The 26,057-nt window shown below is 37.2% G+C and overlaps 1 protein-coding gene across 2 annotated transcripts in view; it reads right to left on the bottom strand.

Moving 5' to 3' along the window:
- LOC122806471 (TRPM8 channel-associated factor homolog) overlaps window positions 1-26,057 on the bottom strand; it is a 653,565-nt gene that overhangs the window by 169,318 nt on the left and 458,190 nt on the right. For both annotated transcript variants that reach the window (XM_044076949.1, XM_044076942.1), the window contains exon 6: window positions 25,495-25,734. In XM_044076949.1, the coding sequence (XP_043932884.1) occupies window positions 25,495-25,734 (240 nt within the window). The remainder of the gene's footprint in view (window positions 1-25,494; window positions 25,735-26,057) is intronic.

Here is a 26,057-nt window from a genome sequence, read left to right as displayed (position 1 = left end):
TAAACATTTGCTTCTTACAGCATTTGCTAGTTTATCTTTATCTTTAACTTGCTTTCCATGTAATATCAGTTACCTCAACAAATGCTGATTGTATGCACTAACTATATGCTGCTATGTAATGTATTGTTTGTGACAAGTAATCTAAATGCATGCCATTTTTCTTAAGTTCATAGGATCATAGGTATATACTAGGCTAATGACCACCATGGTCTGTATAAGCCTAGTGGTGCAATCCAGCCCAGTTGTGTCACTATGTATCATAGGCATTTGTTAGGAGGGGTATATTAGTTATTAAGTTTCTACAGGTTATGTTGTCAGGTGTAATTTTGGGCATTACTGTCTGCCTCTGTCTATCAGAGACATGGGGCCAGATCCGGGGTGAATTTCTGATTTCGCATCCATTGGTCAAGGTTACTCTTAAACAGGGTTAGGGATGTACTCTGCTTATCATTTCTCCTTCTTGCTGTACTGGAGTCTGGAAGTGAGCTCTGCCCAGTCAGTCATATGTTTTAAAGAAAAATATATTGAAAAAGATAATAGAAAAATGTGATATTTTGTTAGAACATGGTGCTGAGGTAAGAATGTTTTGAAGCAGAAATGTAGTTTGTCCATTCCGTATGTATCCATCTATATCAGCATTTTATGGCCTGTCTAGAGGTTCAGAGGTTTGTAGGTTTATGCTAGTCTGCTTCTCAGTTCTTTCATTTGTAGCCTACTTCCAAAATTCCATTTTGTCATTAACCTACAGCATAAAGTAACTACTACCTAATTTCTTTCCCTTTAAATGAGGGTTTGAGAGCCAGACCATGACTGAATTTATGATTTCTTATCCATTTATTCAGACTGCATTTGAAGAAGGTCAGGGAGCTTCTTTGCTTTACATTTAAGTGACATCTATTCAATAAAAGACAAAAATCTTTGAGACAGATATCTCTTCAACCTGCAGGTCCTGTTGATACTGTGATAGTAATGTATACCTTTGAGTGGATGTTTAAGGTGCTGTTTATTTTGCAGATGTGTAGCAGATCACACAGGACTGGATTCTTTGGTGCTTTCTTGGTGAGGCAAATGTCCCCCTCAGTAGTCTGTAAGAAACAGTAAAATGAGGAAGTGCTTTAATGTGGTCTATGAAGCACATGGACGACATGCCCTTGATTTTTTTTTTTGAGGAAATGCTACACTTTTCAAGTGTCTCGTATGTTTAGAAATGTACGTACAGAAAGGAGCATTATATTCCATTATGGTGTTGATAAGGGAAGAGTAGAGAAGGGATAATAACTTATTTTAACCTGCAAAATATACCTGTTAATCAGCGTTTATTTATATGTATTAGACTACCCTGGAGAATCAGGGATGCAGTTGAAGAGTTTATTACCAGGAAAGTCTGACTGGGCAAAGCCCCTTTTCAATGGAGGCCCAGGGAGACAAGCTCCACATTGTAAACATTTGCAAAGGAATTTAGCATGAATAAAGTATATAATGTAACACTGATGTTCAGATAATTTAGCAGGTAAACACAATGTTATGCATTTGATATAGTATTGTTTTTGGACTATAATGTAGTTGTATTGTACTGTATGTAGGTTTATAATAATGTTAAGGAAATGATTGGTTATGATGTTTTTAAACTGGTATAAAAGATTAATTAAGAATAATTGATTCATCTGATGAAGTCCATTCAGGACGAAAATGCTTATATTGTGAAGGCGTTCATTTTATCTGCTTGAAGTGTTGTTGATTTGTGATTTAAATAAACTCGAAGGTATTTTCAGCTTTCAGCCTACCTTTCAGTTTTTTTTTCAGTTTTTTTGTACTGTATGTGGAGCTTTTCTCCCCAGACCTCCGTTGAAAATGAGTACTGAAGACCCAGTCTAACCACCTCAGTAAACAAATATCAACTAAATAAATAAATAAATAAACTCACATGTATACAACATTCAGCATTATTTTACACTATGTGAATATAGTCACAATTTAGTTTCATTGCACAAACAGCAACTATGCATATTTCATCCCAACAGTTAAAATTCAGCCGAGTCAGGACTATAGCATAGAGAGATAAAGCAACGGATATGGTACAAGTGACCTGGGTTTAAATGGCAGCTCAGGTGCCTGACGTACTGGCAGGGAAGGATACGGGTGCCCATTCTGTGGGAAGTATGGGAGAGAAGTGTGTTGAGGAACACAGGGAAACTATTACGGTGCTTCCAGGGATAGGTGGGTGGCTTGCTGACGTAAGTCCTTTGCAGAAGTGAGGAGCAGTTCAGAATGAGTCACACGTATATGCCATCCTTGAAGTATTACTGGACTCACTCATGAAACAGGCTTCTAGCAGAAAATCACCCACACCAATAAGACACTGTCCCAGGATGTCTCAGTCTCCTCACTGGCCCCAGTCTGGCTAACTGAGGGGACTGTAATTTATTATAAAATGAATATGCATATAGGAGATAGTTCTGAGCTATGTATTATGTGCATATTATGATAGGGAAGGTTTGACTTTATAAAGAAGTCTTATTAGTTTATGGCTGTTCCTTTGCTTTAACTTTATGTTGGATACACTGAATGAATCCTAAACTATGGTCATTAATTATTCTCAGTTTTGTGTTTTGTACTAGCTCAGTTCTAGGCCAGTAACTGAAAACTCTAAGTCACTGTAGTTTGATTTTTACTATTGTTACTTGTTTAAGACTATTATACAACTATTTAATTTATATAAAGTGTAAATGTTGTAGGTCAGTTTTTGGTAAGTGATATAATGAGTGTTTCAGTTGTGTTTTTCTGCATAAATCTATTTGTAAATTGTACACAGTAACAACATGTTTCAAAGCTTGTTTTAGTTTTGTTCATTTATAATTCCGTCTTCCCAATGACACTAGATGCATATGGGCATGAAATGAAAACAGTTACATGCTATTCTGAATCCAGTTATAAAAATCTTTTTGTGTTTCACATTTGAAAATAAAATCAAAACAGAATATTCACTCTGGATCTGGTTTAAAGGTGTGATGAAGAATATAGTGTGCAGTGTAACATCTAGAAAGGTTGTAGCAGGGAATCAGATTTTGCATGACACCATCTTACATATAGGTTCATAGGTTCATAGATGTTTACTAGGCTTATGACCACAAGGGTCTTTTTAAGCCTAGCCTTGCATACCAAATCTCTGACAAGTTCTGACACCCTTGACAAGTGTAAGCATGGGCTTGGGAGATGAGCTCTTTACAGGTTACCTGTTTGCATCAGAGACATAGGTGCCAAACTAGGGCTAAAATTCTGGATTCCCATCCAATTGTCCAAGTTGCACTTGAATTGGATTAGGGAGGTACTCTGCTTCACATGGATGGGGAGCCTGTTCCATAGACAGGGTAGTCTGGGCTACATATCTCTCTCTACAGCAAGTCCTATTAATATCACAGGAAAGGTTTAAGTCTTTAGAATGGGTAATTCTGGTACTGTTTGTTTTGTGGATACACAGAAGGTCCATTAGAGTGGGGTCTGACAATGCCCTGTATGCAAGACATAGATCTCCCTTCAACAAATATCGCGTACAACTGCTATTAAAGTCACAGGACACCACCTTACTATAGCACTGTAACAGCCAATATAAATCCCCTACATAATCCCTACTAATCATGCAGTTTAATGTTACCATTCTCTGCTAACACAATCATAAATCCCCTCCATTATCTCAAACTGACAGCAACTAACCTCTTCCACACCCTCTCCCATTTAAGAAGCCCCCCACTCCAGCATAATAAACAAATATAAAACTGCCCGTTCATGTCTTTCTTACATACTACACCATTACACTTACATCACCATACTGACTCACAACATCACACAGCACCATGCTTGTTATGCCTTTACTACACATTCCTCATTACTCATCCACCAGATATTCTCACTGCTCAGATCCACCATAACTCTAGCTTTTTTTCTCTCCCTCACCTCATCCCTTCAAAAATTCTTGTCACTAATTCTGTATTACTTCCAAAAACAACATGTCCTAACAACAACTAAAGAATTAGGAATATCTGGTTTACATCACTTCACAATACCATGAAACATGCCTTAATCTGCCCTAAACCTCAATTTCCAAAATCTTTCTACAAACTTGGCCTTACGATTTTGCTCTTCTACTAAAACGTAACATTGAAATGATTCTGTCTCTACATGAAACCTTGCCATTGATAACCTTTACACTTAACTAACTATGCTCTCTTCAATGTACAAAGTATCAAAAATAAACTTTATTTACTTATTTGACATTTGTTGACCAGGAGTATCCAACTAAGTGAAGGCCCGGGGAGAAAAGTTCCACAAAAACACAAGACTAAATAACAGATAAAGATTAACTACACTAACAAAGATGTCAATACAGTACGGTATGTCAAACATTTCATAGTTCCTTCAAGCATATAATGCTCTAAGCACACTTTATTAACAAAAGTATGAATTAGCTAAGTCTAGTAACTCCTACTAGAGAGCACCAGATTAGTAAAATACAGGTTCAAATAAGTTGAACTGGTTTCTTGAGAGAGAGGATCAGCACTTAGCAAGTAAACAGCAGAATGAGTAAGATTTTGGCATTAGTGTGATGGTAGACATTTGTCAAAAAGTTAAATAGAGTTTGAGCAGTGTACAGTCAGTATAAGAGAGGAATAGAAACTGTTAGTAAGAAGGGTCTGAATAGAGAGGAGTGCAGTGACAGAGAAAGAGTTAAGTGGTACAATTATAGGTAGAGTTGTTGAGTAGGTATTGTTTCAGTGCTGATTTGAATTCCTGTCTAGTTGTTATTTTCTGATGTCAAGGGGAAGCTAACTGCAGTTTAGGGATGGGTAGTAGCTGTATAAGCTGTATAAATTTTGACCAATTTTTTTTGGCTTAGAGATTTTCACCTGTTGTTGGTTAGAGCTCCTGAGGTTTCATGTAGGGGGATAGGGAGTGACCAAATTGGAGATGCTAGGGCAGGCCAAGGGTTTGTCGAGACTGGAGTGAACTATAGTTACTTGAGAGAGAAGGAGCTGGTGGGGGAACTTAAGCCACTTTAAGAGAGAGGGGGACAGAGACAGTGATGAGAGTTAGGGGACAGACTGGGACCATACCAGGTGATTTTGTTGTATGTGCTTTCGAGTTTAGTTTGTAGGGAGGTTTGTAAATTAGTTAGAATTTGTGATCCGTAGAGGAGACTAGGGAGTAGAAAAGCCTGAGCTCTAGACACTTGAGAGTTGTTAGTAAGGAACTTTTTTTATTTCTGTATAGAAGCCCGAGTTTATGGTAGTTTTTCTTGATGCAGTGATTGACATGTAGGTTGAATTTAAGTTGGTCATCTATGATGACCCTGAGGAATTTAGTTTGGGGTTCAGCATAAATAGTGGTGTTGTTAGAGGAAGTGATAGACAAGGTTGGTTTAAGCGGTGAGAGAAATTTAGGAAGAAATAGAAGAAGATTGGTCTTCTGTGTATTGAATTAGGGTGGAGAGAGGACAGGATGTGTAGAGTTGGTTAGTGGAGATTTTGAAAAGTAGAGGGCTGAGGCTTGATCCTTGAGGGACTCCTATTTGGATGGATAAGAAGGGGGCTGGAGTGGATTGCCATTTCACTGATTGTTGACAGTTGGAGAGGTAGCTGTAGAACCAAGAGATTGCTCAGGGAAAGAGGATAAGATCATGTAGTTTGGAGAGGAGTATGGGGTGGGAGACAGTGTCAAAGGCTTTGGAGAAGTCAAAGAAGAGGCAGGAGAACAGTTTATTGTTACTTTTAGGGAAGGAGACAGAGTCAGAAAAGGAGATCAGGGTAGTAGGGGTGCTGTGCTTAGGGGGAAACCATGCTGGGTGGGGGTGAATAGGTTTTCTAGGAGCAGATGGTCCATGATTTGTTTGTGTATACACATTTCAAGCATTTTTGATAGTGGGGATAGAATAGCTATGGTGCAGTAGTTAGTGACTTCTGTAGAGTTACCCCCTTTATGAATAGGTATAGCAAAGAATTATTTTCATAGTGAGGGGACAGTGGATTCAGATAGAGAGTGGCATTCATTTGACCAAGTGAGTGTGTTTCTCTCCTGTCACAAGTTAGAAATAGTAACAGTCATAGAATTGTGGTTTAAAAAATGACACACCAAACTGATAGCATATTCTTCCATCATACAACTACTCACATGACATTGTGCACATGTATTTTATGGCTATAAAATTAACTCTGCAATATTAGCACAAGCCAATGCTTCCACAGGGAATGATCCAAGCTTGATTTTCCTAAAATTTCTCTCCACCAAGAAACCACCTCCTCCTATCCTTCATATACCTCCCACTATCACCTCCCTTTCTCTGTTTAAATCAGTCACAAATAACACTCATTCATTCACTCCCCAAAATATATTTTCTTATTTCAGGAGACTTTAACGTCAATTTTCTTTGTTGTGTTGCCAAAGATATGACAGAATTTCTGGCCAATCTAAACCTGATGCAACTAGTAATTGAGCCTAGATGTCCCAACACACAGTCTTCCAACCATTCTCTTCTAAACTTAAGTTATCACAATTTTCAGTCTATCTCCTTTACCACCACACAATTTTCAGCGACCACTGCCCTATCATTTTCACTATACAAAGCCACAATCATAAACCCTTCTTCATACTTGTGACATTTAGATTTCTAGTTACATGATTATTAATCCTGCTATCAAATAACTGGATATCTAAAGAAGTCAATTACTATACTTGAGAAACAAAGGTTAGTGTAAATGAAAAGAAATCTCTACCGCACAGTCTTGTTTGCAGTTCTTCACTGCACTCTGAAATCTCATCAAGCAGGCTATCTGCAGTCATAAAAATGCTTAATACAAGTCTAGACACCATTCCTTCCTGAACAAACCTGCATGGAATAAACCTGTTCTCAGGATATAAGACTCAAGAAAACAATCCCTGCAAAATCTAAAACTGCAACAACACCAGTCTTGCACCCATAGACTTTCTCCATCAGTTCAACTTCTTCTTTTTCTTTCGGCTTTTCCCTGTTAGGGGTCGCCACAGCAGATCACCTGTCCGCTCATGATTGGCAGTGGAGTTTTACAGTGTTGAGTTGCCAGCCCGGCGCCCAACCTTCCACAGAAGGCACACACACATGCACTCACACCTAGGGCCAAGTTAGAGTGTTCAATCTACCTGCAGAATGTCTTTGGGATGTGGGAGGAAACCGGAGTGCCCGGAGGAAACCCACGTGACCACAGGGAGGACATGCAGACTCCACACAGAAGGCACCCCAGCCAAGGATCGAACCAGAGAACCTCTTGCTGTGAGGCGACAATGCTAACCACTGCACCACCATGGCCACCCTTCTCCATCAGTGCAACATTTTATTCAAAAGTCACTACTTCCTAACACTCCCATCTTCCACCTCTACCCTTTCTCCACTCCTTACCTCCTTCTAGTTTAAAAACATCAGACACAAATATATAGAAACTCTCTTAGATCAAATTCCCACTGACTCTTCACCTGGTTCAGGCAACATCTATTCTTGGTTCACCCATTTATGCAAAGACTTACTAACCACTTCCCTTGCTCATACTTAGAACCTCTGTTTAACAAACGTCATACCCAATGTCTGGAAAGAAGCCTCAGTAACACTTAGTCATAAACAGCAGTAACCAGAAAACCTCTCCTACCTTTGACTTATTTCTATGCTCCAAACGCTTGGAAAAATCCTAGAAAAAATAATTTTTACTCATTTGGCAACCTCTATCCATCAACATCACATTCTTTACAAAAATTAACAGATTCTGGCCTGAATGTACCCAACAAGATTTAAAAAGTAAAATGTAATGGGTATTCAGAGGCCATGTAGCTTAAACATTGTTATGCTGTTAATGGGTAATTTGCATATATCCCATGGGCCTCCACTAGATGAGGTTTAAGGTATTACACAATGAAGACTATAGCCTAGCTGGGTCTTTCTTGCATTTTTTACTAAAAGAAATTGACATTAGTGGTGACTCTCTACCCTAGTTTGAAGACTTCATTTGCAACAGATCCTTTAAAGTGAAATTAACAATCACCATCTCTGACACAGCACCACTCCTTAAAGTTGTCCTTCAAGGATCCATCCTCACACCCCTTCTTTTCATGATATTCAGTAATAAACTCCCCTTATGTCCTAAAGCACATCCCAGTCATATTATATGTAGATGATATTGTCATCTTCATAGCTTGACAGTTGCACTCATTCATACATACTCAGCTCCAGAATTACCAGTATTCACTCAACAAATGGCTTTTACAGCACAAGCAATTATTATATCCTTCTAAAACAAAAACAATGCCATTTGGTACACATCAAATGTTTACCAAAGCTCTCAAGATACTTCTCATCATAGATATAAACAATATACCATAAAACAACCATTCATTCAAATATTTGGGAATCTGGCTTTACTCAGTGTTTAATTTCTATAAACAATCTGAAAAAAGTCAAGAAAATTAACTTACTACTTTCCTGGGATAGAAGACTCTCTATCTATATGACAGCCCAAGAGAGGGCAGCCATAGGCAAAGGAATTTGAGTATGAACTGCCCATCATTGCTACATATAAAAGAAGGATACAACCAACATACAAATCATTTCCAGTACAATATATTGTTTCATCAAAAATCAGTCTTCAAGAACACTACTGCACAATTCTCTTTAAAGCCAATGGCTGTTTGTCAGACAAAGTTCTGACCTCCAGATGGCCTCCTTCCCCTACAAAACCCTTAGTCTCAAGCCATTGTCACCTTTAATATGCACATTCTTTTTAAGACTTCATTATACAACCTAAGACTTCTCTCACAATCCCCCTTCCAATCTTGCCACACACGGAATGAAACTACATTGCACCAAGCATGCTTTCTCCACATTAGCCTCAAAACTCTGGATATCACTAGTAACCTAAGAGAACCCCCCTCATACACAGAGTTTAGAGCTAACTTAAAAAAAAAAAACTAGTTACACAAGTTTCATGCCAGTGCATTCCAATCTCATCACATCACCTAAATCAAAATAATTTTCCTATCTCTTTTAACTTCTTTACCTGCATTTATTAATCCTGGCAACTCTGCTGAAATCTTAACTCATTCCTTATGTGACGCCCGTGCCCTGGCCCAGCAATCAAGGAGCCTCAATCCTCACCACTAACACCAGATAGTCTCATATATGAGGAAAGGATAACAAATACACACAGTAAAGTGCAATTTCCCTTAAGAGCACACAGAGATCACAGTCAGTCTGGAGCTGGTCGTGTTTTTGCTCCCCAGGTCCCCAATAAGACTCCCCACTGGCACAGCTATAGGGTCCAGATCTCAGCCTAGCTGGGCAAGCTAAAATCTCAAGCACCTTCTCTGTCCAGCCAGTGCTTCATGTCCCTGCCCAAGTAGCTGACACACACACACACACACACACACACACACACACACACACACACACACACACACACACACACACACACACTTTGAGATAAGAGGTTATACAACCACACAGACACTTCTTGGGAAGGCTGACACAGATTCTCCAGCTATGCCCTTTTTACCCAGACTATATGGTAGTACCGGCTGCCACCACCCAGCTAATATTATCAGCTACCCAAAGGCCCTTAAAAGGGTATCCAATTATTACTGTGCAATATTATTATCCAATTGGTAAGTGTGACTAATCAGTCAAAGCTTATTTGGAGTGACTTGGACAGTAAACTCTATAAATATGCAATGTACTCTAGAGCTTAAATTATCTCTACACAGACCAGCCACAGTTAAAAAGGTTTTAAAATATTTAATAATAAATAAATAAAACTACAAGACAATACTTTCTACTACACAGTCAATGCTAGTCAAGAGTTCAGAGATCACAAAGAAATACTTAAAATAAATCAGTAGTACAGTTCTGACATCACAGAAAAACACTTAGTCGAAACTTTCTAATTCCTATCTATTGCTACAAGAAAACACACTTCTAAAATAACTTGCTTATATAGAGCAACAGGCAGAGTGCTGAGTTGGATGTTCAGACAAAAATGCTTAATGCCTTCTGATTCTCTCTGTTTAAATTGCTATTGTAGTTCTGATAAACATTACATCATCTTTTTACACTTTCCTGGTGTTCCCAGGCTACACATTAACTACATTTACTTTCTTAACATCTCCCTTTTGTTATCTTGCAGCTTGGTCAGGAACAGAGCAATAAAAATACATTTGTATGTTTAAATCTAGCAATTTAACTCTTGGTTAAAACAATAGAAAGAATTTCTTCATCTAGACTTTTCGGCACCACTGTCCACTTAAAAGGGTCACCACAGGCTTTACTTTGGTCAGTAGAGTGCACTGTTGTCACATTTATTTCCAGTTCCACATGTAACAGTATTTCTTTACATGTAAGACAACAATCCTGTAGTTTACATTCATATTTACAAATGATATAATTATCTGCACAATTCTATCTGGCTAGGCTTGCAGCATTCACCCTTCTCTACCAGTTTTCACACCTTAATGCTCTCTTCTCCTCATTGCTTTCCAACCTTTCTCTCATTTCCTACTCTCCTAATAGCTAAAGCAAGCCAGATAATTAAGCTAGTTTCAAACAACAGACTCAAACAGAACCCGAAGTGACAACACCGTAATCTTGGGAGATTTCAACTACCCTGGTATAGACTGGGCAAACTACCAATGTTCCAGCTCCTATACTCAGCGATTTATAGAATTTATAAATTCAAATGCCCTTGAACAACTAGTATGTTCCCCCACTAGAGGGGACAACATATTGGATTTAATCATCACAAATATGGGCGCCCACTGTACCACACCCGTTATCACTCCCTCCTTGGTCAGATCCAACCACAAACTGATAACCCTGGACATCCTCACCCCTCCACCTCCCCCAGTCAAAAAAAACATAGTCAAAAATCTTTCCAAAGTGAACTTCAAACTACTTGCATCCGAAGTGGCAAGCTTCACTATTCCCTTGCAGAAGGATAATGATATCCAGGATGCAGAATCCTACACCAAGGCACTCTATATGCATCTTCAGGATTGCATGGACCATGCTATCCCAAATAAAACCAAGACTCCTTCCTCAAGCAAGAAGAAACCAGTCTGGTGGACCCCAGCCATAAGCAAACTTTACAATAAAAGGAGGAGACTTATACAAAAAAAGGCCAAATCTCAAGTAGAAAAATCATCCCTGATCAGCATTAGTAAGAAATTGAGGGTCCTCATCAAGTCAACTAAAGCTAATTTTGAAAAGAAAGTTGCCAAGGATGCCAAGGATAACCATAAGGCCTTCTATGGCTATGTCAAAAACCTAAATGGCAACCCTCAGGTCTGTTCTGTGCTAGTACAAAATGGAACAAAATACACTGACCCTTCTGACATTGCCAACATCTTGGCTGACAGGTTCAGTGGAAATTTCTCCCCCCTCACCACCTACAGGGCCTATTACCATTCTAGGGGATTGTGTAAGTCCAATTATTACTGATACATTGGTTAACAAGGCTCTATCTAAAGCTAAAAACACTGCCTCCATGGGACTAGATGGTGTCCCAGGCTGTGTCATACGCGAGTTCCAAAAGGAATTAACCCCGCATCTTAATACTCTGTTCAGTCTCAGCCTCTCCACAGGATATGTGCCCAGAGAATGGCGCATGGCAATGGTGGTCCCGCTACACAAGGGTGGGGCCACAACTGACCCTGGGAACTACCAACCAATAAGCCTGACCAGTCTGATCTGTAATGGCTATGGAGCAAATCATTCTGGAACTCATAAATGGAGAGATTGGGAATCTCCAGTCGCTGGACCCCACACAGTTCGGCTTCATCAAGGGCAGATCATGCCTCCTGAACCTGGTGGATTTCTTTGAGACAGTTACTCAGCTATAGATAAGGGAAAGGAGGTACACACAACTTACCTTGACTTTGCTAAAGCATTTGACACCATTCCCCATTCAGGTATTACTGATAAGCTCACCAGCCTGGCATAAACCCTTACGTCACAAGATGGATTGCAAACTGACTCTCAGACAGATCCCATAAAGTAAGAGTAGCGGGATCTATGTCCGAATCCAGACCAGTAATGAGTGGTGTGCCTTAGGGCTCTGTCCTGGGGCCCCTCCTGTTTGGCATATACTTCTCAGAAGTACAGGCAAGCACGGAAGGGCTGTGGCTGACTACGTTTGCGGATGACTGCAAACTGGGTGCTATAATAGAGTCTCCGGTCGACATGGAGATCCTCCAGAAGTGCCTAAATGAGACTGATGCATGGTGTCAAAGCCATGGTCTCAAGCTAAATGCAAAAAAATGCGTAGTAATCCCATTTGGAAAAAACAGAGTACCCACAAACTACAACATAGGAGGTAATCCCCTGAAATCTGAAGAAGAAATAAGGGATCTAGGGACTCAAGTAAATAGCCAGCTTTCCTTTGATAATCATGTTGCCAAAGTGGTTAGAAAATCCTTCTATGTGACCCATCTGATCATGAAAGTGTTTGCATCAAGATATAAGGATGTAATGGTGCCCCTCTACTCTTCCCTCACCAGACCCATTATTGAGTACAATGCACCAATTGGAATGTACCTGGCTAGATATCTCCAGCAGCTGGAAAGACCACAAAGGTACCTAACCAAGAGGATTACTGGCCTCAAAAAGTTGCCCTATGCAGCAGGATTGAAAAAAGCTAAGACTGCTCTCTGTTGCATACCGCTTTCTCAGAGGCAATCTCTGTCTAATGTACAGAGCCATGTCCAACCCAGAATTGTTGAACATGCTCCATCTTAGCAAAACCAAATCTACTCAAGCTACATGCTCTAGGGATATAAACCTCAACACAACAATGAATAGAACATGCTGGAGGGATAGATTCCCTTCACAGAGACTTCCCTTACTATGGAACAGGGTCCTGATCTACATAAGACAGAGCCCCTCACTATCACTCTTCAAGAGGAGCCTTGATGAGTGGATGGGTAACAGAAAGTTCACACCGAGGATCACACCATCAGCACTACTAGATAGGGGCCAAGGGTACTAGCTGCTAGTACAAGGGTCTAGGGAACCACTAAAGGAGCGGTGAATACCGCACAATGTGGCTGGGCTAGTATATGCCTTCGGGCAGATAGCTCAGTACCAACCTATGAACCTATAACCTATGCATTACTTGCCCTCATGCTTACCTTGCTTATAACTTGCCTTTCAAATTGTTATGAACTTAGCTTTTATAAATTTCTAAATTTTGTATCTCCGTATCTCTTCTTTACATTGTGATATGCTCACCCAGAATGTCCCTGTAAATGATCCACTGAAATCAGTGCACTACCCCAGTAAAAATAAATAAATAAATAAAATAAAATAAAAAGTTACAATTCAGAAACATTTTGGACTCTGTGCTATTTAGAGAAAAGTTAAGAACATATGTGACTTTTTCTTATTTAGAGGATTGTATTAAACACATAATAGATATTACAAGTAAACAGCAAGTAACTACACAATTAAACAGAATTCTGAGACTCAGATAAAGGGACAGTTAAGAGTAAGGAATTGACTGCTTTTTAAAAAACAATGTATATGCAAGAAGAGGCATGAAAGTAAAAAAATGCAATACCTTTCTGACATGCCATAACCTTTTGACTAGACAAATTGTTTTCATTATTTTTAATAAATGAACATTTTTGAATCATTAACAGTGAATTTTAAGAACTGCATGCCAAAGTTAGAAGGCTATGTTGGCTCATTGTAATTATGAAATGGAAAGTCAAGTACCTCATTGTATACAGGTAGAGTGGTCACTTTTGCTAAACAGAAATAGTTTTTCTAAAAATATGTGCCTTCATATGCCATGCAGTGATCTTTAACTGGAACTTGGGGCACTAAACAGCACTGGTCAACTTTAATCCTAACCTTAATCATAAGTGTAGCCCATACTATAACTACAAACCTGGTTGTTAGGGCTAAGACTTGCCTTATGGCTAAGGTTATAGTTTACTTTAACTTGGGGAATGAATTACACTTACAGATGCACTGTGACTGAAGGTACATGCTTCATTAAGACACATACCTAACTTCCTGACTTAAATAAGGGTTAGTGAGAAAAGCAACATTGACTAAATAGGAATCTCTTAATTAAATTAAGAAAAAAAAAGCCTGAAAGGAGTGGTAGAATAATTTTAGCCTAAAACAAGTACTAAAAATCAAAATTAAAGTGGTCAATGTCCAGTGCTCTAAGTTTAAATAAACCAGTTTATTCAGCTTCTGGAATGAAACCACGCAAATAATAAATGAAGTAAATACAGAGCACATACTTCTTTTACTTTTTTAAACATATGCATAGGCTTTTATGTATTGCAGACACACTAGCATATGTTTTAAGTATGTCCGGACAGCTCAATCATTTGTGTGTGGTCAAAAAACTTTATAAGTGTTCTGGGCATAATCAGTACAGTTAGCAGTAAGTCAAAATTCAAATTTATAACTGTTAATATGATACTATCAGTTATAGAATGGTGCTAAATCCTGCAATAGTCTATTAAAAACATCCTGGACTACTTCAGCAGGATGTTTGTGAGAGGTACAAATGAAACTGACAATCTAAAAAAGATTAGCTTTAGATTTATGAACAGTTACTGTGGGTGGGTCACTAACTCATTAAAAGTTAAACAGATGGGTGGAAATTAGACATGACCTAGTGAAAAAAAAATAATGTCAGTATTATTTGTCTGTATTACCACTTCCGATGTAAGAAATGTAAAAAGGAAGCTATGAAGGCCACAAAAAACACTTCCTTCTATTGGATATAGGCAAATACACAATGCAATGGCATATCATTCTTAAAAAAATGCTCTCTCCATTGACAGATCATGCCTGATCTACATGCAGCTAATGCAGCAAATTTGAATAATAAACTGCACAATCAGTTTTCCTTACTCTGCCTGTGTGTCCAACATAGACTCAGTTTCACCTATGCTCTGTTTGTCAAAAAATCACCCATATCCCATTTTTGAAATGTGTCCTTCAACCTGGCAAGGGATTCAAATGCCAGAGTCAAACAGACGAACAAAAAAAATAAATAAAAAAATGAAAACACTAAAAACACTGCAATAGCTACTCATCAAGATTTACCGTATACATGAGAATGATAACAAATAGCCACCATGCACCATCTTTGCTCCTAAATGCACACATACACACACACACACACATGCACATAGATAGATAGATAGATAGATAGATAGATAGATAGATAGATAGATAGATAGATAGATAGATGAGTAGGTAGATATACTTTTTCACCTAGTTCCAAGCCTTCTGATTCCCTGGAGAGAGGATCTTATAGGCCACTAATTTTGTCATGAAAGACTTGGGAAAACTAGGAGCATGATCCATAATCTACACAGTAATGGATTGAATGTGATGTTTAGCCATAGTGTCCAAAGGGTTTGGCATGCAATAACACAACCCACTGTATATTCATACCTCAGCAAGATGTAATCAAAGACCCTGCACCAACTGCAGACAGCATCCCTTGAACAATATTCATAGATTACTAAATATTCATAGATTACTACTAAGCTAACTGCCCTTGCGGGCCATTTTAAGCCTAGCCAATTATCTCTTGTGAGACTCAAACCCTGCACCTTGTGTTTGTAAGACGAACACCTTAACCATTAGGCCACCCTCCTGCCTAGTCTTTACTTAAAATTCAACCACAGAAAGTATGCTAGGTCACATGCTGTCTATCTCTAACCCCAAGACAGGCTAGCAAGCTAAACCTCATTATCCCCCCCCAATCAAAAGGCAACTGAGCTGCTAGTAAAACTCAAGTCATTTGTGTTGTAGTGAGGGCTGTAACTCACCACATCAGTGGACCTGGCTTTAAAAGATACTTCAAGGACAGGCTTGTACATCAGCTCTGAAACAAATTAGTGTCAGTGGTGCAACAGGTAGCATACTTGCCTTTGGTGCAGAAGGCTGTGGATTCTATTGCCACACCAGGTAGATTGATTACTGACACTGTAATGCAGCATACGGGGGTGCTGCAGTCCTGATTGTGCCATCTTTTGGATGAGATGTTAAAGTGAAGCCCAATCTGCTTGCATTGGTGGTAGCTCAGGTGGATGTAAAAAAAATCCCATAGCACCTATCAAAAAAGTAGTGTTTTTTATTTGTATACATATATACAATTCATATTTTTATATATTTACATATTTACAATATTTACATATTTTAACATTAGTCAATACATTGATTTTCCATTTTAAGTATTCCCCCTTACTCTTTTACCCACAACCAAAACCATATTTTTCCAGTATTTTTGCCAATGTCCATTTTTCATTGTATCTGATTTCATTAATCCTTTCATTCCAGATAGTCCATGTTAAATAGAATATGATTCTGTCCATTTTCTTAGCTTCATTCTGGGATCTTGCCCCATAAAATTCATCATGTCCATGTTTAACATTTCAAAATTGAAATAACTTTTAATCAAATCATGTTTACATACTTCTCTCTACAGTGTTTGAATGCTCTCACATTTAAAAAAAAAACATGTTCTGTAGTTTCCAATTCCTTATATTTATTACATATTCTATCCTGTTTTCTCTTGTATGGCATTTTTTCTGTGGACAATGTCCACAAAAGAATCATTGCATTGTTTAATTTTTTTTATAATTTCTGTATCTCATCATTATTGCCTTCTTTTTGTCTATTTCTAACTCTTTCCACGGATCCACCAAATAAAAGGGTATCATTATGTTAACATACCACTCTTTTCTGTTTTTTTTTCTATCACATCTTTTTTAATTTCCAAAATACACTTTTACTATAAAATTCTTTCTTTTTTCAGTAATAAAATTTTTATTTTTTTCATTTCCATTTCTTCCCAAATTTCTCTGTATTTACATTATTGTTTCTGTCAAATTTTTATAATTTTTCATTATTCCTTTTAGTACTTTATACAAACTTAAAGAGGCTGCATGTACAATCACATTTGTCAGCCCCAACCCCCTCGTTCATCTTTCATATACAAAATTCCCCCTTTAACTGGGTTCAGTCTTGACTCCAAATAAATGAAAAAACTGTCTGCATGATTTATTTTTCATGTTTCATTGGCGCCATATAAACATTTGCAATATAAGCTATTTAAATTATTATTATGGCATTTTTAAATGTGCTTTCTTTTTGTATGAAAACCTATATGTCTTCCAGAAAGTAATCATGTCTTTGATTTCTTTAATAGCGTTTTCCCATTGTTCATGTCTGTATTCTGCCCTTCCAAATATTATTCCTAAAATATCTATACTCTTTTCATTAAATTCCATGCCTCCTATAATACCTTCATACCGAAATCCCTTACTTTTCTCTTTATGTTTAAACCAATTTTCTTTAACTGTGCACTCAAATTTTCATTATTCTTTTTCCATCCAGTCTATATTTTTTGCCATTACTACAGTGTCATCAGTGTCTGTATATATTACTGGTAACTGTCTCTTTTCCATCATTTTATATTGCCTTACTTTACATTTTATTAATTACCATTACTAGTGTATTCAAGACTATAGCAAAAATCATTATGCTTGCCGGACATCCTTGTTTTAAACCACACTATTTTCAAATTTTCCTCGATCTAACCATTTACATTCAGTTTCACATAATTCTTTTCATATATTGATTTAATTACTTGTAATATTTTTTCACTTATGTTGTATGCTTGTAAAATTCCCCCATAATGCTTTATAATGAATATTATCATATGCCATACTGACATCACCTATCATAATTTTTGTTTCCACTTTTTTATTAATAATATCATCAACTACTTCCCTTATTATCCATATGAAGTCTTGACTCACCTTTCCTTTTCTCCCAAATTCTGATCATATAATCTTTCTATTTTACAGGTGCAGCAGTAGCATTGTTGCCTCACAGCAAGAGGTTCTCCTGTTCAATTCTCGGCTTTGGTCGGGAGTGCCTTCTGTGTGGAGACTGCGTGTCCTCCCCGCGGTCGAGTGGGCATTCGAAAGATGTGCGTTGAATGAGTATGCCTTCTTGAAGGGTGGGCGTCGGGCTGGCAACTCGACACCATAAAAAAAACAACTGCCAATCATTAGCGGACCAGAGTTCCACTGTGGCGACTCCTAAAAGCCGGAAGACCAACAACAGTCTTTTAGTAAATATTCTCATGAAAATGTTATAGTCTGTGTCATTCAATGTAATTGGTCTCCAATTTTTATTTCGTCTTTATCTCCTTTCTTTAATATAAATGTTATCACACCTGTACAGATTTCTTTATACTTAATTCCTCTTTCTAGCTACTCATTCATTACTTCAGTAAACACCATTTTGCCAGTCATACATTTCTTTATACATACTATATTCAATTACATCCAAACCTGTATCTTAATTAATGTTAATATCTTCCATGATCTCATTCAACTCATTTATATTTATTTTTTCCTCTTAATGTTCATTATCTTCCTTATTTAATTTTTCACCATTATATACTTGTTCTGTGTTAACTTCTTTTTGCTATATAAATCTAATACATGGTCTTTAATTATTTCATACATTTCTTCTTGCTTTTAACTTATTTCCCTTCTTTATTTTTAATTCTCTTATTATTGTTCCTTATTTTCCATCTTGCATAAATATGGTGCTACTTTATTTTCCTTGTAATTTATTAACCTTATCCCAATTGTTTCTGTGTAATTCTTTTTATTTTACATAAAATGATTTATTTTTCTCTGTCAAGTCTTTAAATATTTCTTGACATTATTTTATATTCCATGTTTTTTCTTTTCTCCTTTTCTTTTTTATACATTCTAAAATACTTTTTTTGTATTTCTTTTTTAACTGAATCCATCATATTGTGCAATTTTCATAAATAAATCTCATACTGATATGTTGTTGACATAATTCTGTAATTTATTTTCTTTCTCCTGAATCTAAATTTTTCATTTAGTCTTTTTATATTGTTTCCTATTTTAATATATTCATTTTCATGAATTCTTATCCAAATCACCACATGCTCAGAGAACCCATTATATTTAATTCCTTTTTGGATATTTTTTTAGGCCTTCTGATATTAAAAAATAATCAAGTTCTGCCTTAAATTAATTTCTTTTCTAAGTCCAGTGCTTTTTTCCCCATATTTTTAATTTTCTACTTTTCATAATTTCAGTAACCATTTTAACATCACAACTATTCTTTTTGTTTCTCAAATTACAATTAAAGTAATCTGTCATTATTATATCCATGTTAACACAGACATAATTAGGTATACTTTTAAACATTGCTTCTCTTTCTTTTTGGGCACATGTGCATATGCTTTTCATTTTATATCCACTACTGTTATTCAGCCCAGTTATACTATTGTAATATCTAATATTTTTATATTTTCTTGGCATAGTATACATATACCTGAATATGTTTCTTTGCCTATATTGCAAACAACAGTACCATTCCAAAGTTTTTCTGTTTGCACCCTTTCTTATTCTGTTGTCATTCTAATGTCTTCTAATACTTTTACGTGAGCATCTACTGTAGACACCATTGTAAAATACTATTTTTTCTCTTAGTATTCTTCATACTGTTCATGTTCAAAGCTAATATTTTCAGCTTTATTGAACAGATAATTAGAATAATCTTCTTATCCATTACCATTCTTATTCTCTCTTACCATTATATTTTGTAATTTTCTTTTTCTTTCCCTAACTCTCTTTCATATGAATTTTTCTTGCCTTTTACTATATGACACTCTTCTTTACTTGTTTCATCTGTCTCAATTTCTTTTCATTTTTCTTTCTCTTTGTATTTCCCTTTAAATTTAAATATAATTTCTGTGTTTTTTCTTGTTGTGCTTTGTGCATATAGCATTCTTTTCTAACTTGTTTTCTTGTATAATTTCATTTTCATTTTCTTTTTCATTTTTTTGTATTTTTACCTCACATTTTAACCATGAATGCCCCATGTTATTACATTTTTTACATTTCACTTCACATTTCTTGCATAATGACCTGTCTGACCGCATAAATAAATCTTATTTTGACACATTCATTAATTAAATAATCACTTTTTCCACAAAAATAACAAGTCTTTGGTTGTCTTCTGTACCTCACAAAGCCTCTATTGCTATGCACATTAATAATACTAGGTATGTGTACCACATTATCATTTTCTATTTTTAAAATGATTCCACATTCCCAACCCTCAGTCCATAATTCTCTTTCATCATGGGTTTTAATAGATTTTTCTTTCCTTTTCTTTTTCTACCTCTTCTATTTTTTCCATGACGTCACTCCAGGATACAGCAGTTCCACTTTTTGGCTCACTTTGGTTAATTAGCTCCTCCAGATACTTATCACACAACCCTCCCAACTGGAGGGTTGAAATAACACATTTTTCTGCCGTTTCTGCCATTTCAAACAGATTTTTCTGGAAATTTTCTTCTGAATCCATTTAGCTAAATCTCCTTCCCGATATCCTCACCATCAGCAGACAACATTTTTTCTACTCCCACATCACCTGAAAACATTTCTGGTAGCAAGTCTCCCATTTTTGTCTTCATTTTCAACACATTTAACTTCCAAATTGCCTTGTCTCTTTGCAGCCGTGTTTTCTCCCAGTTCCCTGTGGCTGCCTCTGTGCCTGGATAGGAAACAGGAAGTCAGGATGTGTAACACCAAATATCTTCCCTTACTGGAAAGAGTAGGGGAAGTTCCCTGATGCCTTGTCCAAATTTTTCCTAGTAGTATATTTACCAACTCAAGATCTACACTGAACAGAAGCTACTAGCCTAGCGGGAGTAACCTCATCCACAAAGGAAAAATAAATAAAGGCAACTATTTTTTACCACACCTAACGTCTGGAACCATTAGGACTTTCCTCTCTGAAGAAATGCTAGAGAGTGATATGTGGCAGCTTAACATAAGGTTGGAAAAGGCTATGAATTACTACTAACAAACTTCATTCTGTTGTTGTCCAAGGTTTGGTTCCATCAGTCTTCATCTGCCTGCTGTGTACCTTTGAGCAAGTCACTTAACCAGACGGTGATCCAAGGTTGCCCATTTAAAGAGATTTATCCTTAATGGGTTTATCTAGTCAAAAATAATTAAATAAAAAAGAAATAAAAGAAATAATGTCTTGAATTTCTGTCTGTAGAGCCAAGTATGTGATTTCTACAGATGTGCAAGTTCTGAAGGGGTCAACATGAGCATTTAGCTTTGTTAAAAGCTGAGAGACCATATTCTAGACCATTTTAGTTATTTGTTAACTGGGTAAGTAAGCTAATTATCATAGACTGTTTTCACCCATAGCATGATCCATAAGGGAAGGGGTAAATGCAAAGTATACTGATATTATAGCAAAGTCAATCAAGCACCATAATTTTGACAAGTGAGAGGAAACCTAACTTTCCAGAGGGAACCCAAGCAGACAAGGAGGAATCATGCAAATTGCACACAAACAGTGTCCAGAGTTAAGGACCAAAACCTGGACCTTGGAGTTGTGAAGGAGAACTTTTTTACCCCACCATACACCTCCCAGTTGGCAAGTTTAGTGCTGTGGTGGGTATGCTTTTTGTTGCCATGCCAAAGCATCACTGGCTTCAGTCTCTCTCACGTTTACTGCTTCATCTCTGGTGCTAATCACCAACTGGATCATATCTTGGCTCTTTCTTGTCTGGGAAGGGCTTGGTCCCCCCCCTCCAATCAAGCAAAGCTGTACAATGTTCCTTGGTGCCTGTGGCTCAGAGCAGCAGCACAGTGGCATCATATTGCAACTAATTGTACAACACTTGCAAGGTGTACAGATGGAAATCATATGCATGTTGGTGTCACATGTGTAGGCTAGGCTGACAGTGATGATTGACTTCTGCATATGTTCCCAACACAGACCTTGGGGCAATCACACCTTCCAGTCGCCATACATGCACTTCCTGCTGGTTCTTTAAATTCTTGACAGATTATAATTCATGCAAATGACCCAGCCTATGGGTGCACTATCCCTGTCCATGCCATCAAGATTGCAAACTGCTAACTGAACTTGTGTCTCCTGAACTGTAGCCAGGGCTTTATCTCTCTGTGCCACTGGTGCAGATTGAACTTGGGTCTCCTGAACTGTAGCCAGGGCTTTATCTTGCTGTGTCATGGGTGCAGATGAGGCAGAATTCTTAACCACTGAAGCACTGTGCTGCCGAAGCCATCCATGCTACTTAAATTAACAGTGGGCTGGTAACACAGAGCCTGCTTCTGAATCATTAGAAACATTTTATCTGTTTCAGTACAACCTCCTCCTTCTTAAATTAACTGAACTTGTCTGTCACACATGCATGTTAATTGTCTATGAGTTATCAAGCAAGTCAAACTAAATTATGTACTGTCTGATCTGAAAGTCATTAGCAAAGGAGAGCCATGCAAAACAGTTTTTGCACTCAGTTTACAATACATTAATGGATAAGTTATAGGAATCGAATACCTTTCAATATGTAGATGCAGCTACATTGCCTATGTTTTATTTATTTCAAAACTTTTAATCTGTCATGTCAGAATTTCTCCATAAGGCTGGAAGGGTAGCTGTCTGACAATAGTCTCAGCCTTAACCATTAACAAGACAAAATGTATACGATTTGGGAAAACAGCCATACCTTAAGAATGGAACACTTAGGAATGGAACAATCTGTGAAAAGTGTGGACAGGATGGCGCTGAATTGTTTACTGTTGACCTGTCAAATATTTTGACTTTATGATTAATCAGTGATTGACATGCTTTGTAAAACACTCATATAAATTTTGGTGTATTGTATTATATAAGATGCTTCTTCACAGCATAAGCAAGACTACATTTCACACATGCTAGACTTCAAAAACTGACCTCATGCATAAATTTAAAAGATTAAATTTAGGACCAGTCAAAGTATGACTATCAATGGCTGACAGCATTAAGGTTAGATAACAACAGGCGAACTATCAAAGCAGTAAGCTGTGAGGCATAACAAAATATAAGCATGCCATTTAACTGAGATTCACAAGTTGTAATAACTAGCTTATAACCTAGCAGTATTCAAGCACTTGATTGCTGTCATTCCGCATAAGCACTTTTAGATTCCATGCATGCACCAATTTGATTTACAAATAAAATGTTACTGAGTTCCATTGTTTTATTCCCAAAAGGAACTAATTCCATATGTGTGGAGGATGCTGTGTAATTTACTTGTCCCTCTTTTCTCATTTCTAAAACTGACTTTCATCATAAGGTTATCATCCTTATATTTGCTCCTCCAGATGCGCTTTCAGGACACAGATTTTTAGACAGGGACTGGGGGTGTCATCATCTTATATAGGCAAGTTAGGGGTCACCCCATAGATTGGCATTGTATGTACTTCTATTAATCTTTTGGAATAGCATATGTTCTCTAACCCTTAAATTTAGTTTATCGTCTGCATATTTTTTTGAGTTCCAAAAGCTGTTTGTTACTAAATCTAAAGAATACTGCATTATATTTGATTATAGAGTAGATCATGTGATGTACGGAGGAAAAATTGCTCCCCTTGAGTAGTTAGATGTATTTTCACATATAATATGGCCAACCCATTAGTCTTTTAAACTACATTGATTTGACAGTGATTGAAATTTAGCATATCATGCACATGGTTCTTAGGTGTTTTATGCTATTTTTTAACAAAAGTAATTTTATCTTCTCACATTAAAGGATGCTGCATTATTCACATTGAAATAATGTGATAGTTACATGAAAAAGGCTGAGTCCTATCCATGTCCTAGTTTAGTTAATTTATATCAGCTGGAGATGTAGCTATAGTACCAACCATTCAACCATATACATATTTAGTTATCCAAACTTACCTCCATTCTCTAATGTCTGAAAGAAAGATCCCAAAGAGAGGAGTGTCTACAATGGAGTCTTGCTGAATGAGAGTTTCTACAGGGCTGGGTCTAATAGAGCTTCAACCCTTACGTCTTGTGCTATGTTATTTAATTAACAGTTTACCTACTAGGTAACAAAACAATTAGTATTTAGTATACATCATTTGTGCACAATTCCTACATACTGGGATTGCATCAAAGATCTTAGACAGATCCAAAATATGCCAAGTATACTGATGGCCTCTCATCTAGTACTCCTGTTATTATCACAAAAAATGGAAAAAGATTTAATAGATGTTACCTTGCCTTGACTAAGCCCAACTGTTCTCAATCTGGTAAAAGTATGTCACCTATGTCATACTGGATTAATTCTTTAATAATTATTTCAATGTCCTCGCAGAGGATATAGGGCTAGCCTATAGGCCTGTATTTAGTATAGCCTGATGTGATCCCCACCATCTATGGGCACCTACAACACTATGTATTTGTGGGACACATAGTGTGACCCTGCTGCACTGCATACTATATCCACATGGTTTAATACCCCCAACAATGTTTTCATAGCACAGTTGTCAGTGGAAGTGAATGGTATACATTGTACTGAATACATTACATTTTATAGTCAGGTGCATGCATTCAGGTCCCAGCAAGGACAGGTGATTTTGTTTCTGAGTCACATGTCTGCCAGCATGGCCCATGTGTTACCACTGGCAATATAGTTGGTTCACTTGGTCTGAATCTTGTTCCATCATCTCATAATTAAAGAGTTTGATTCCATATGTTTCAGAAGCAAAATTAGCATCTCACCCATTAAATCTTCAAAAATGGCTCTGGGTTAAAACATCCACTAAATAATGAGAACAAAATATGCATGAAGACAGAAGCTCTTTATATTTCCCTTTTGCTACTGTAAAACGGGATTTATACTCATGGGAATCGAAACAAAATTATGTAAAAGTGTACAACATCTAATCAAACAGCTGTAATGCTGTGCTATTTTATGGCAAAATTTTGTGTGTGTGTGTGTGTGTGTGTGTGTGTGTGTGTGTGTGTGTGTGTGTGTGTGAGTTTGAATATTCAGGTCTGGATTCCTTACTAGAAGATTAAATTCAAGTACAAACATTGCTTTTTGAATATGTCTATCTACTTAAAGAGAACTAGCTGCGGTGGTGCAGCAGTAGTGTTGTCGCCTCACAGCAAGAGGTTCTCCCGTTCGATTCTCGGCTGGAGCACCTTCTGTGTGGAGTCTGCATGTCCTCCCCACAGTTGAGTGGCGTTCGAAAGACATGCATAGGGTGTGCCTTCGTTGAAGGTTGGGCTTCGAGCTGGCACCGTAAAAATCTACTGCCAATCATTAACAGACCGGAGTTCCGCTGTGGCGACCCCTAACTGGGGAAAGCTGAAAGAAGAACAACTAAAAGAGAACTAAAGAGTCAAATTACATATGTCAAACTCTTTGTAGATATGCCTTTTTTAAATACCTTTTCTTAACTTTTTTTTAATAAAATATCATAAAAAGCACAATGAAGCAGTGCAGAAAGTATTGTTTTAATGAGGTATCACATAGCAACAACATCAAGTATTAAGAAAAGAAAAATATTGCTTACCAGCAGAGATCTGAACATCTGCCACAATTCTTTCTGGTCTTGGAAAAGGTGTCCTTACTGCAGCCAGTTCAGCAACTGATTTCATAATTTTGTCCCAGAGGGCCAAGGGGATTTCTGGATTCTCTAGCTGGGAAACCATGTCAGTTGGAATTGTCAGTATAAGTTCATCAGTTGCAAGTTCTGCCCAGGGACCGGGGTACTGTTGAATTGTTTCCTTCCAGTCTGATAAGCTTGTCTCCCCTGCATTACCAATAACACTGCAAGTCATTAGAGGAATAATACAACAATAGGATAACACTTTCTAGTTTAACACAGTTTTCATGTTGCTGTTTATTGTCATTTTCAGAATACTGGATTATTTCTGGAGATTGCATTTTAGTGAACATAATTTTATTCTTTTGATGGAAATGCGGTAATGTGAGAGCTCATAATATATGTTTGTAATAGTGTATTCCTTAATGTCATTTCTGTACTTGCATAATATACATTTTTTGTCATCCATTTTCTGTTTTTCATGCAGTCTTCAAACACACATACACGTACACACACACACACACACACAC

The sequence above is a fragment of the Protopterus annectens genome, chromosome 1.part1 (assembly GCF_019279795.1).
Source record: "Protopterus annectens isolate FY-2018-M chromosome 1.part1, PAN1.0, whole genome shotgun sequence".
Taxonomy (NCBI): Eukaryota; Metazoa; Chordata; order Ceratodontiformes; family Protopteridae; genus Protopterus; species Protopterus annectens.
The sequence above is the reverse complement of the archived record's forward strand: the minus strand, read 5'-3'. Positions and strand labels throughout refer to the sequence as shown.